The 12,909-nt window shown below is 55.4% G+C and overlaps 1 protein-coding gene and 1 non-coding gene across 4 annotated transcripts; both read right to left on the reverse strand.

Moving 5' to 3' along the window:
• Positions 1-1,913: 1,913 nt before the first annotated feature.
• LOC118731681 lies at positions 1,914-2,015 on the reverse strand. The gene has a single exon (XR_004991937.1). It is a non-coding gene; the product is annotated as a U6 spliceosomal RNA (small nuclear RNA).
• A 234-nt stretch (positions 2,016-2,249) lies between these two features.
• CIAO3 (cytosolic iron-sulfur assembly component 3) lies at positions 2,250-12,352 on the reverse strand. Of its 3 annotated transcripts, XM_036460212.2 has the most exons (11): positions 12,178-12,352; positions 10,953-11,048; positions 9,106-9,249; positions 8,670-8,802; positions 6,675-6,809; positions 6,269-6,387; positions 5,933-6,062; positions 4,676-4,748; positions 4,132-4,269; positions 3,461-3,618; positions 2,250-3,345 (listed from the first exon to the last, which is right to left on the reverse strand). In XM_036460212.2, exons 1-11 carry the CDS (start codon positions 12,250-12,252, stop codon positions 3,107-3,109), a joined length of 1,440 nt encoding a protein of 479 aa, XP_036316105.1. In that variant the 5' UTR covers positions 12,253-12,352; the 3' UTR covers positions 2,250-3,106. The 3 variants fall into 3 exon arrangements, with proteins under 3 accessions (XP_036316105.1, XP_036316106.1, XP_045426298.1); XM_036460213.2 differs by lacking the exon at positions 6,675-6,809; XM_045570342.1 differs by lacking the exon at positions 4,132-4,269.
• Positions 12,353-12,909: the final 557 nt, after the last annotated feature.

Genomic DNA, 12,909 nt, shown 5'->3' on the forward strand with positions numbered 1-12,909 from the left:
CGGGTGCCCTTCAGGCCGCGCCTGGGGATGGGGCGGAGCCTGGGCAAGGGCGGGGCTGAGAAACCGCGCTGGGGGCGTGGCTCAGGGGGCGCGGCCTGCAGCGAGCGGTGGTTTGGCTGGAACTGGCGTCCGCGGCAGCCGGTCACCTTGAGCCTGAAGCGAGGGATTCCATCCGGGCCCTCCGGGTAGTCCCTGGAGCAGGGAGCAGAGCTCCTTATGTGGCTCCCAGTGTGTGCGTGGAGCTGACCCCTCCCGTCCACAGCCCTGCCTACGGTCCAGAGAGGGAAGCCCTACTGTGAGGAAGGAGCTCAGAACGCTGGGAGCCTGCTTTGCAGGAGGCACGGGGGGACTGAGCTCTGAAATCCCAAAGGTCAGGGGCTGAGGACAACTACGTGATCTAGTCATCGAGGAGCACACGCCGAAGACCGTGGCTGTGGCCCTGCTCAACAGGGTGTGGGCAGAATGCGTGCCCAGGTGTCTTGGGGTGCGACTGACCAGCCTTCCTTCAAAGAGGCGCCCCACCACCCTGGTTGGAGCAGATCCTTCCTCTGCTCTCTCGTCTCTGGTGGTTTGGCATTTAAGGTTCCTTAATTGTATTTTGGGTCTCCTCTGGGGTTAGGACCACCCCTGCCTCCTCTTTTCCCTTCTTCTGGTGCCTGTTCCATACACTCTGGGAGCTCAGTAATTGCTGGATCTCCCCCACCCCCACCTGCCAAGGCCTGCCTGGGGGCGGGCACCTGGAGCATTGACAACTCCCTAACTCCTAACCTTTCACCTGCTAGAGATCAGGGGCCATGAGGGTGTATCACTGACCACTGTACTGACCATCCTCCACCAATTAGTGTGGTGGGGGCCGGCAGAGGCTTAAGGGCATTGGCCCTACTTGGCCCCCATCCCTGTGATCCAGCTCCCGCCTGTCTGCAGGAGCCACGCTGGCGTATCAGTGGCCCAGGCTGGTGGTACTGAGTGACAATGAGCACCATTTGCGTGCTGACCCACAGACAGGCGCATGGCAGAGCTTCTGGTGAGCATGCGCCTGGGCTGCCCATCTCACCCAGCTGGTCCTCTGCAGCAGTTTGGGGCCATCCATGTGTGCTGCCTCTTGAGGCCCAGCTGACCTCCAGCCATCTGACCTACTTCCTGCGGGAAGATGAGTGTCCCAATCTGACTGCGGTGTGCTCCAGTACAGCTGTCCTGCACCCCCACCTTCTCTGACCTGCCTCCTCCTCAGGGAACCTGTTGTCTGTGGCTAGCTGCAGGTGGCACCTGGACAGCACAGCTCAGATGTACCAGAAACTGGTGGAGACCCTGGGCACACTGCTCCCTGACAGAGAGCCATCCCTTCCCCTTCCTTGGGGTCCAGCCCCCCTGCACAAACCACAGGCTGTGCACATACCTTGTGCCAGGGTGCTGAATGAGTACTTGCTCACCAGAACAGGACAGGCTGGGTGTGGTGGGTGCTTGGGTCTGGGGAGGGGCCTGGCCAGGCCAGCCAGGCTGAGTGCCTCCCCCTTCTCTGCTTGTGGCAGTGCTGTGTACAAGTGCCTCCTTTCAGGGACGTCCTGTGCCCTCCCCAGGGGCTGCACTTCAGAGCAGGCTGACTCAGGGCCAACCCACTGTTCGTGGGGCCTCCCTGGTCATTTGGGAGGAGTCCAGGGACCGGTTGTTACCGGGCTGACTGGCACTGGGGAGAAGCTGCTGGAGAATAGTCTTCTTCCAGCACGTGCCCAGCAGTTCCCCCATGGTGCCCCGTTCCTGCCAAGAGGAGCCTTTGCTCACGTTGTCTGGGAAAGTGGTGCTGGAGGCACTCTGCAGGGAGGGGGCAGCTTTGAGTGGGCGGGAAGCTGAGCCATTGTGACCACAGTTCCAGGTGCTTCTCATGCTGCAGTGGGGGTTCCTGATCCTTTTTCTTTTTTTAAATGGAATGCTTCTTGAATTTGTGTGTCATTTGCGCAGGGGCCATGCTGATCTCTGTACTGTTCCAATTTTAATGTAGGTGCTGCCAAAGCGAGCATTCCCGATCACACTTTAACCAGAGTCCAGCATGGACCTGCTGTGGTCAGGCAGCATGTCCAGGCCCCACCCAACGGGCTGCCCAGCCTTGGAGAGTGGGAACTCTGGTGCTTCCTGGTGGTGGACATGTGGGCTCCTCTCTGGGGTGCACATGAGCCCTGAGATCTGAATGTTTGGGAAAAAGTCTACAAGGCTTTGGAAAAATTTTTTTTTCAATGTTGGCAGCTCTTAAAAGCTGTTTTCAGAGGGAAGTCCTTTATTATAGTGGGGTCGGGCCTACAGGCAGAGCCCAGTGTGTTTTCTCCCTTCCTTCCTTCCCCCTTTAAGTGGGGACCCAGCAGTGGAGAACATAGGTTCCCAGGCCCTAGAACCACAGCTTCCTTAAAGTAAACACCCAGGTCCAGGTGCAGTGGGCACCGCTTCCCCAGCAGGGGGTGTCATGGGCTGGGTGCTGCTCTCCTGCCAGTGTACTTTGCTACCAAGTGCAATAGGGCCCCATGCTGGGCTGTAAGCTTAACCTGGGCAGGCCTGGCCCATCCCTACCTGAGCTTCAGGACTTAACTCTAGAAATGGGGGAAAGAAACCTCACTTTAAAAATATATATTTTTTTATTGATTTCAGAGAAGGAGAGTGAGAGAAATATCGATGAGAATCATTGACTGGTTGCCTCCTGAATGCCCCCTGCTGGGGATCAGTCCTGCAACCTGGGCATGTGCCCTGACCGGAATCAAACCATGATCATTTGTTCATTGGTTGATGCTCAACAGCTGAGCCACATGGGTCAGGTGAAACTCCACTTTTACTCTGCCTTAAGCTCCTCATGGGACTGGCTGAAACCCTCCCACACTTGGCTCACCACAACCAGGAAGACGAGGGCACTGCCGTGGCCATGGGCCTGTGGAGAGGGTCAGTACCCTACGGAAACTGGCCTGTGCTGGGGAGCCCAGGTGAGTGCAGGCTGGAAGGCATCTTCACTGGCTGTGGTCCTGAGTCCCATCTCTGTGTGGGTTCCAGTACATCCTCGCAGCTCACCCACCACTTTGGGGGCAAAGCCTTGGGTCCTGAGGTCCTGGCACTGGCCATGGTGAGCCTTCTACCACCGGATGCTGAGGCCAGAGCTGGCCTTCTCCACTGCGTGGTAGCTCGTGTGCAGCAGGCTGCTGGCGCGCTCCGAGCCCTCCCCACGCAGCCAGTGCTCGTACAGCTCCCGGACCCCAGGCACATCCTCTGGTGCCTCCGTCCTGACCATGCTGTACAGCTTCTCAACATGCTGGAGGAGCTCCTTGCTGGGCATCTCGGGGGCCTTGAGCTGGCCTCCGCCGTTCAAGCAACCTGTGGCAGAACAGGATGGCGAGGGTGAGGGCATGGGCATGGAGGGTGCTCGCATCAGGACTATAGGACCCCACAAAGGGCCCCACACCATCTGTGAGAGGGCCTCTGAGCATACCTGAGGGGCAGGCCATGACCTCCACATAATGATACGGGCAGCGCCCTCGCTTGAGCTTCTGCACCAGGTTCTGGATGTTACGGAAGCCGTAGGCCGCAGCAAAGTGCAGCAGGACTCGGCCTTCACTCTCCAGCGTCACCTCCTGGAAATCCTTGTTCCTGGAGGCAGAGACCACCACACTCACCCTCACCCACAGGCATGACTGTCAACCTTACCAGTTCCCGGGGAAGGACAGTGACGGAGAGGGAGGGCAGGAAGCTTAATCCCACGAGTCAGCAGGTGACCCCACCCCAGCCTCGGTTTCCTGATCTGTAGAATGGGAACACCGCTTCCCAAGGATGGCCATGTGGTGAAGTGAGGTCAGACACAATGCCCTACCCGCCTTCTGTGAGATGGGACGTCCCAACAGGACATCCTGTGCTGGGTCCACCACCCTGCCACCACTAGCCTCTCGGGTCTCTGACTGCCATGGGGTGGGCAGGACACCGACCTTTAAACAGGAAGATCAAGGCCTGGAGAGTTCTGGCCACTCAGGGAGCCAGAGAAGAGGACCAGCTGCTGTCCAGTGACTCGGGGTCTGTGCCAAACCCAGCTCCCCGTCTTCCACCAAGCCCACCTCAGCAAGGGGACCCAGGGCCGAGGCTGCCCCCACCTTAGCCTTTCCCACTGACCTCAGGGGTTTGTAGGTGACCTCATCCACGTGGATTCCAAAGAGCTCTTGGGCTGCATGCCGGAACACGTGCTCCAGGTAGCCCCCCGAGCCCCCGCCTCGATGGCTGGTGGGCTCCTGCACAGACACGCTGCTGAACCTGGGGGAGAGTGAGGCTCAGGGGCAGCAGGGCTCCAGGTGACCTATCTCTCATGGCCGAGGGGGTTTGCTTTCTAGGTGGGAATGAGTCACAGGCCCCTGGGGGCTCTGTTGGTGTGTCAGGAGGTGGGAGAACACCGGCCCCCTCCACTGAGTCACCTGGACCTGGTGAGCTCAGGCCTGTATCAAGTTGGTGTCATTTCTGATGACAGCCATCTTTGTGGACACCAAGACAGACCCTGGGGCAGGCATGGAACCAACCAGAAGGAAGCCACAGTGGGAAGAGGGACACTGCCCATTACCACGTGCTTCTGCTGCCTGCCAGGACACCTGTGAGGCCCAATGTCGACAGTGCCCCGACACCGAATGCCTGTTCATCCCTTCCAGCCCAGCAGGTAGTGACTTACACACTGTCCAGGGGGGCTGGCTCCAGTTCTGATAGTGAGACCCCTTCTTCTTCCAGCAACTTGGAAACTTCTCCTGCAATAGAACCACAGACAGATGCTCATCAGCTGGGATTTCAGTAAAAACAGAATGTCCAAGAACACCCACCTGATCTTCGCCCCTAGCAACCCGTAATCTGTCACCAAGGCCTGGGTGTCCACCTGCTGGCTTGTGGGTAGAGGACAAACCTGGGCTCGGGGTGGAGACGACTCCACTTGTGAAGACCCTCAGGAGGGCCCTGGGACTGCACCACCCTCAGTGACTGGGTGGGGCTCAGAATGCCCCGCTCCCAGGTGCTCCACAGTGTGTGCCACCTGGGCATGTGCTTATGCATGGAGACCTTCCCCTGTTTGAGTTCTCCAACATTAATTTTCTTTCTTTTTTAAATTTTAAAAAAAGTATTTGGAGACACTGCGAGATTGCTCAACTCAGAAATGGAATAATCAGCCGAGACTGGTGTGGCTCAGTGGACAGAGCGTTGGTCTGTGGACTGAAAGGTCCCGGGTTCGATTCCGGTCAAGGGCATGTACCTTGGTTGCGGGCACATCCCCAGTAGGGGGTGTGCAAGAGGCAGCTGACCGATGATTCTCTCACATCGATGTTTCTAACTCTCTATCCCTCTCCCTTCCTCTCTAAAAAATAAATAAAATATATTAAAAAAAAGAAAAGAAAAGAAATGGAATAGTCAATGTGAGCCAGAAGGCTGACAAAACTCTTCACCCATCTCCTTGTACAGTATGTATGTGTGTGTGTGTATATATATAAATATATATATATATATATATATATATATATATATATATATATATATTTATTTATTTCAGAGAGGAAGAGAGAGAAACATCAATCAATTGTCTCTTATACACCCCACACTGGGAATCGAGCCCGCAACCTAGGTATGTACCCTGACTGGGAATCAGTTGTCACCTTCAGGTTCATAGGTTGGCGCTCAAGTGCTGACTGTGTGTACAGACTGTTTTAGAGCAGACACTGGCGGTGCTGGGAGACCAGTCTGCTTTAGGTCCCTGAGACAGGACAGCTGTAAACACCAACCAGGCTCTGAGGGAGGGCCCTGCCTCATGCTAGGCCCTGAGGTGCCCTGCACACGGGACGACAGCTCTAGCCAGAGCCTGGGGGCAGCCCTAGGCAATGCCAGCCTGTGCCCTGGGCGTGGGGAGCCACACCTGGAGGTCAGGGGCTCAGGGTGGCAGGACCCACACCTGTCGTGATGACACAGTCCACCTCTCGCGTCTGGTGCTCCTGGCTAAAAAAGTCAGGCCTGGACGCTTCCAGCTTTTTGTCATAGCAGGGCATCACTGTCACGTGGTAGATCTTGTCGGGGGTCACATGCTGTACGGAGAGAAGTGGAAACGTGGTCCCTGCCTGACCCCAGCAGCAAAGGGGTCCTACTAGGGTGGAACAGGGAGACCCCGCAGGCACGGCCTGAAGCAGCCAGGGAGTGACCATAAGTCTGTGAGTGGGTCCCTGGACACTGCAGGTCTTAGCTCATCTTTCAAGACCATGCCCCCACTCACTCAGCGCTGGATGTCCGTTACCTGCAGCTGGGCGAAGAAGTCCTTGACCAGGGAGCCCATGACCTGCTGCGGGGACCTGGCGGTGCTGATGTAGGGGATGACGGCGCTCCCATGGGTCTTCTCGGCGTAGCAGATCCAGCCTGAGGCCAATTTGGAACAAAGGGGGTGGCTCATCCTCGCCTCTCACTGTGGGCTGTGACGTGACATTCTGGGGGTGGACCTACTTGTACAAGGAGTGCCGTCCCACTCTATTTCTAGCATCCACATGATTACTGTCTTGGGGGAACTGAAGTGACTACATGTGACTCTCAGAGCAGAGCAGCTCCTGCCAAAGAGGCCGTTCTGGGTGACAGAACCTCCCCCCCCCCCCCCCCCCAGCATTCCCACTACCCACATCCAGCTGATCTGGTCAGCAGTGTGAGCACACCTGGGCAGGCAGAAGCCAGCATGGGCAAGGCCTGCTTGGAGTTGGCCTGTTCTCGGAATCGCTTCACAAACTCTCGCTGGCTCTCCAGGAGGCTGAAGTTCCTCGAGAAGGCGGTATCAAACACGTAGTGCGCCCCTGCAAGGTGAGCACCCATGAGCCCATGAAGGATGCCAAGTGTGGGGTGCTGTTGACCATGCTGCCAGGAGCAGAGGGTCTACCTCTCACAGCGGCCACAGGAAGCACACAGTTCTAGTGTCACAGGACATGCTGTGCTGTGGACAGCCTGTGCTGCTACCTGGGAAGCTTGTGTTTGACAACTGGCTTCCTTCATCTGCACTTAGCATCTGCCTAGGACAGACATCGGCAAACCGCAGCTCGTGAGCCACATGCAGCTCTTTGGCCCCTTGAGTGTGGCTCTTCCACAAAATACCACAGCCTGGGCGAGCCTATTCTGAAGAAGTGGCATTAGAAAAAGTTTAAGTTTAAAAAATCTGGCTCTCGGCCAGGCCCAGAGCATCAGGGTCTGGTGCGGCCAGGCCTGGAGCAGCGGCTGCCAGGCTGGGAGCTTCCAGGCCCGGAACAGCTGGGTCTGGTGTGGCCAGGCCCAGAGCAGCAGCTGCCAGGCTGGGAGCGGCCGGGCCTGGAGCAGCCGGGTTGAGTGTGGCCAGGCCCGGAGCAGCAGCAGCCAAGTCCAGAGCAACTAGGTAGGGAGCGGCAGTGACCACACCCAGAGCAGCTGGTTGTGGAACGGACCAGAGCAACAGAGGCCAGCCCCGGAGCAGCCAGGCCCGGAACAGCTCGCTCCTCGCCTGCGCCTGCCCCACGGCTGCCTCTCAGACATGGCTGGAAACTTGCGGGAACTTGAGAGTCTGCTGAATCAAGTGATGAAGGCTTAGATCTGGATGTGTTGAGTTAGTATAGTGCTGGGGTGTTGATCTGTGAGTGCCTTGGGTGGGGCCTGATGAGGCTGGTTGACCTATTTGGAAATGTCTTTTGTGTGAAGTGTATCATTGGGCATGTGGAGGTATTATTGATATGAGAAAATGCTAAGTAACTGATTTACTATCTGAAAAGGGATTTACTATCAGGGTAAGGGAGGGAGGAAGAGACTGAACATAAACTGTGCACCTATGGATGAGGACAATGGGGGATGGGGAGGGGGCGGAGGGTAGGGTGGGAACCTGGTGGAGGGGGGAAGAAATGAGGAACCTTTGTAATAATATGAACAATAAAGATTGATTAAAAAAAAAAAAAAGAAAAACAATATATTTCTAAGTAGCACAGATTAAAGCCACTTAATAAAGTTTAAAAAAGTAATAGCGACTTTGTTGATGAAAATAATTAATACACTTTTTTGCAGTTAGTGTAAAATTAAAATCATTTTCTTATTCATAAGCCTATTAATTTTTCAATTTTCTTATGTATACTACAATCTAAACCTTTTTAAATGTACTTATTTATCTGATGGGTTCTCTTTTCTAAAATCTGCTATTTTGGAGTATGCAAGTTATTTAATTTAACAAATATAGTGTAATAAAACCTATTTTGCCTTAAAAAAAAATATATGGCTCTCAAAAGAAATTTCAATCATTGTACTGTTGATATTTGGCTCTGCTGACTAATGAGTTTGCCGACCACTGGCCTAGGACATCCATCTGCATCAGGCTCTCCCCAACCTCCTACCTGCTCTCAGCATACAAAGAGGTCAGCCATTCTATCTGAGCCAGACCCAGAACAGGCCTGCAAAATATGCCTTGATAATAATATTCAGAAATACAAAGAGTGGGCGAATTTCAGATCTGGCAGAGTGTAGTCAGCATTCAGATGGCTCCCTCTTAAATGGCACTGCTTCCAAACATCAAGCAAAAACTTCAAGTTAAAGTCGAACTCATAATAGCTTCTGATACGTTGAAGTTCAGTGATTTGGAGGCGTGAAGAGCCCCCTCTCCATGCCTGCGTTCCAAACGGCAGCACTCACACAGGTTCCTCACCTACCTAGTTTTTTAAAGAATGCAGTTAACTTCTTGGCGGTGTCTGTAGGATTCAACTGGAATCTTGCAGCCAGCGATGCGCTGGATTGGGGTGAGACTGAAATGACAACCAGCTTCTGCTGACCAGGAGCCACTGTCTGCCAACAAAGGACACACCATTTACGTTGTGAATTCTGTACTGATTCCCAGTGTGCCAGAGCTGGCGAGAGGGCCCGGCTCCATTGGGGCATTCCATTTTTATGTACACAGAACCCAGAGTTCAGGGCCTGACACTTCACTGTGGAAATACTGACAAGTAATTCTTTGAGATCCTACTGAGTGGTCACTGAAGACGCAGGACAAACAGTACCAGGAGAGGAGCTGTCCTGGACAGCATGAATGAAGGATGCTGGGGCTGATATTGGGTTTCAGCAGAGTCTCGAAGACTGTCCACCACTTACCTTATTGGCATCTAGAATCTTCCGCAGCTCCTCATGGCTCTGCTGAGTGATGAGCACGGTCTCTGCTGAGGTGACACAGCCACTGCATGCCAGACAGTCGTCCAGTGAGATTTTGGCCCTTTCCAGCTTCCGTGTCCCTCCGTCCTGGAAGCACAAGAACCGGTAAGGAAAGGGCCCCTCAGCACCAGGAAAGAGGGCTCTGGGAAACCTGATTCTCTTGCTCACAACACTGACAACCAACATGACAGTTAGCTGGCTTTATGTGCCACAAGTTTTTAAAAGTAACTTATGACAGGAGTACTTATACACATTCTAGATTTAAAGAACACCATCGAATTCTGACTGGTACAAACTCAGCTGGAGCTGGCGACTCTCCATAGGGCTCCCCAGGGGTTGCTGGTCCCCAGGCTGCATTCATGGGACCATGAGGACAGGGAAATGCCAAAGGCCAGGCTCTGAAAGAGGAAGAGCATGGCAAGGGAAAGTGGGCAGAAGGAGGAGATGGTGGAGCCTGTGCAGTGGGCTATATCTGCCCAGTGCCAGTACCTGGAGTTGAGAAAGACACAATGGACAACAAATCAGACTTCGCCAAGCAGAGAACTTGGTATTCGAGTCCAGAATCTGGCTGAAACTCAGTGACTTTTCTTAGATACAGATTATTCCAGCTGTGCTCCTTCACTCCTTTTGCAAAAGCAGACATGGTCTGAACCAAGGCCAGTGAGCCACAGAGGCCAAGACTGGAACCCTCAGCTGAGTTCACTAGGCCTGCGCTTTGCACAAAGCCACAATCTGAGCTCAGTACGTGTTTTTAGAGTCAGATGCACCTGAAGGCCCGGGATGCAATGCAGGACCAAGCAGGAGGTGGATGAGCTTCCCAACTTACCTCTGTATCAAGCACTGCTGTTCCAGACAGCAGGACACACTGGCAGCCCCAGCTCAACTGGGCCCCCTCATTCATGGCACCTCTCCGGAGGTGTCTTTTCCCTAAAAAGAACCCAGTCCCCTGTGCTGCAATAGGTGGGAGCCCTGATGTGTTCACCCTCCTGCACCAAGTTAATAGCCAGCTTTTCCCTGTATAGGCTTGATCCACTGTCCACCCCACCAGGAGTCACCCTGGGGCTCCTCCCCCTGCTTGGAAGGGGTTCCTGGGCCCAGTACACTTTGTGCCTATAGTCCACAGGATGGCACAGAGTTCAGTGGCAGATAGGCGGGGTGGAAATAATTTTGTTGTTGTTAATCCTCACCTGAGGATATTTTTTCCACTCATTTTTTAAGAAAGAGTGGAAGAGAGGGAGAGAGAGAGAGAAATATCAATGTGAGAGACACATCAATTGGTTGTCTCTCTCACGTGCCTAGACCCAGGCAGAGGATGGAACTTGCAACCAAGGTACATCATGTGCCCTTCACTGTGAATGGAACCCGGAACCCTTCTGAGCATGGGCCACCACTCTAACCACTGAACAACACTAGCTAGAGCATGAGGTGAATTTTAACACCGTTAGATCAGGATTTTGTCATTATTAATTATACAGGAAGTAGGTACTCACTAAGAACAAGGGGTCTAAATAGGAAAATCTTATGCAGTCAGAACTCAGAGACAGAGGCAGAGAGAGGGGGAGATGGGAACACCATCTCTGCAAAAAGAAGCCCCTCTGCAGAACAAAGCAAGGTCCATATTCAGCATCTATGTCCCTGGCCCCTCCCATTCCTGACCTCTCAGGCTCCCTGGCAGTGAGTTTGTTGAACCGTGAAAAAGGACTGGCAGGAGTGAAAGGTCTCGTGGTCACTGCGCTTGTGACTGGGTGGAATGGTGAAACGAGTTTCCGGTCATCCAAACAAGAACTTACCTGACTCACTTGGAAGTAACTCCCATCATCTTCAATGTGGATCTTGGCCACGCCACTTCCCAGCTTCTTATCGATCTTCATGGGCTTGATGCAGTCCTATACCAGGAAGAGACCCCAAACCAGGCCTGAGCGGGCACATGTCCTAACACCTGCTGGCACTGAGGGTCCCTCTGCAGGTCACAGTCACTGTAAGGCTGGTGCTAACTGGGCCTCATGCTAACCTGTCAGCACACACTGCCAACTTTGACCTTTTACTCTTCTCAGTGTGACGGGAGGCGTGGCCACCCCCCAGAGAGCCAGTGTTACATTGGCCACTAAGAGGAAGCCTAGGAATTGGCAGGAATGCTCTGTCTGGCTGGCAACTCCCTATTTAGTATCCTAGAAAAAAGTTCATTTCTCTCCTCACCTTCCTATCTGCCACATTACCCCTAGGAGAACCTCGTTGGCCTTCCCCTCCTCCTCTTGGGGTTCAACTATGCAAACCCTCCCCCCCTCCAAGTCCTGGGCCCCCACAGGTATCCCAGATAGGGACAACACCCCTTTCCAAATGTAGTTGCTGGTCTCCTTTCGGGGCAAGCTCTCTCCTCCTGGAGGGCAATGCCAGTGACCACACACACTGACATTTACTGGGCCGTCATGTGTGGAATTCCAGCGGACCGGCTCCCCTGCTCTGGCCACGAGGGGGTGGGATGTCTCAACTGTTACACAGAAGAAACTGTGGCTCAGAGAAGCTTGGCAGGGTCTTCCCAACTCCAATCCTGAGCCCATCCCTTCCCAGCTGGGTGCCTGGCGGCTGAAATTTCACCGTATACCCATCTGCGAAGCTCCGAGTGCAGCTTCTATGTCCCCGGCCCCTTCCATCCCTGTTCTCTCAGGCTCCCTGACAGTGAATGTGGACAGTGGGAAAGGTCTGCAGGATGTGGAAGGACTGGCTGGCCCCGCACTCCCCTAACCCGTCACCCTGAAGGCACCATGATAACGGGCTCCTACTTGTCTCCGGGCGGTGCGGGGCGGCGAGCCCACGTCCCCGAAGCCCGCGGACCTGGCCCAGGGGGCATAGTAATCCGGTGCGGGCACCGCCCGCCCTGGCTTCGGTTCCCCCCCCCGGGGGGTAGGAAGCTGGCCGGAGGCCCGATCCCATTATTCATGGGGAGAAACCGACGAGAGACAGGCCATCCCCCTCCTCCTCGCCGTGTACGGCCTCCGCCCGCCCGGGCCGACCCACCTGAGACGGCCCTATGAAGTCGTCCAAGTCTGTCAGCTGCAGCGCCCCGCTGAAGGGCGACGCCATGCCGGCCATACTGCCGTCCGGCGCTGCGCGCAGGCGTCACCAACGGCGCCAAACGGCGCGAAACGACGCGAAACGACGGGGTGGTTCCGCCACGCTGCCGGAAAGCAACCCGCGCGGCGCGGGCGCGTCTGGCCCTGCGCGCGGACGCCTGGAGGGCGCGCGCCCCCTGCCGGCGGATCAAGGCCCCGGAGGAGCCACCTTCTTACCCTGCACCCTCCCCGCCCACCGGGCAGCGGCTGAGGGCCCGCGTGGGCACGGGTGACCTCGGCCTCACTCACCCAGCGCTCACCTGCCGCCAGGGGTGCGGCCCGGGCTCCCCGCCCCGGGAGCTCGCGGGGGCAGCCGCCTTGCTTTGCTGGGCCAAGCCTCGCCTGCAGCCCAAGAACTCAGAGGCGCCTGGCACCCATGGCGCCCGTGCCCGGAGCAAATGACAGTGACAGCGAGAGGGAGCGGTTCCTCCCACTTCTCTGCTGGGGCAGAGCCTTGGGTCTGGGAGGGCGCCCACGGGGCTCCCCTGAGGGCCTCCACACCCTCTTCTGTTATTGTGGAGACCAGCCCCAGAAGACCCCCTTTGCCTGTATGATTCTAAAACCCGAAACACGACGGCTGCTGTCGGCTCAATTCTTAAACCACTTATCAAATGTGCCAAGGACAGTTATACATCTA

Source organism: Pipistrellus kuhlii, unplaced genomic scaffold, assembly GCF_014108245.1.
Source record: "Pipistrellus kuhlii isolate mPipKuh1 unplaced genomic scaffold, mPipKuh1.p scaffold_m20_p_31, whole genome shotgun sequence".
Taxonomy (NCBI): Eukaryota; Metazoa; Chordata; class Mammalia; order Chiroptera; family Vespertilionidae; genus Pipistrellus; species Pipistrellus kuhlii.

Bases quoted from the DNA above. Each gene is read 5' to 3' on its own strand.
- CIAO3 (XM_036460212.2), bottom strand. From the start codon at position 12,252: ATGGCCGGCATGGCGTCGCCCTTCAGCGGGGCGCTGCAGCTGACAGAC. The intron at 8,803-9,105 runs GTAAGTGGTGGA...CTTTGTTGGCAG, and splicing joins AGATTCTAGATGCCAATAAG to ACAGTGGCTCCTGGTCAGCA. The intron at 3,619-4,131 runs GTCAGTGGGAAA...CTCTGCCTCCAG, and splicing joins GTCACCTACAAACCCCTGAG to GAACAAGGATTTCCAGGAGG.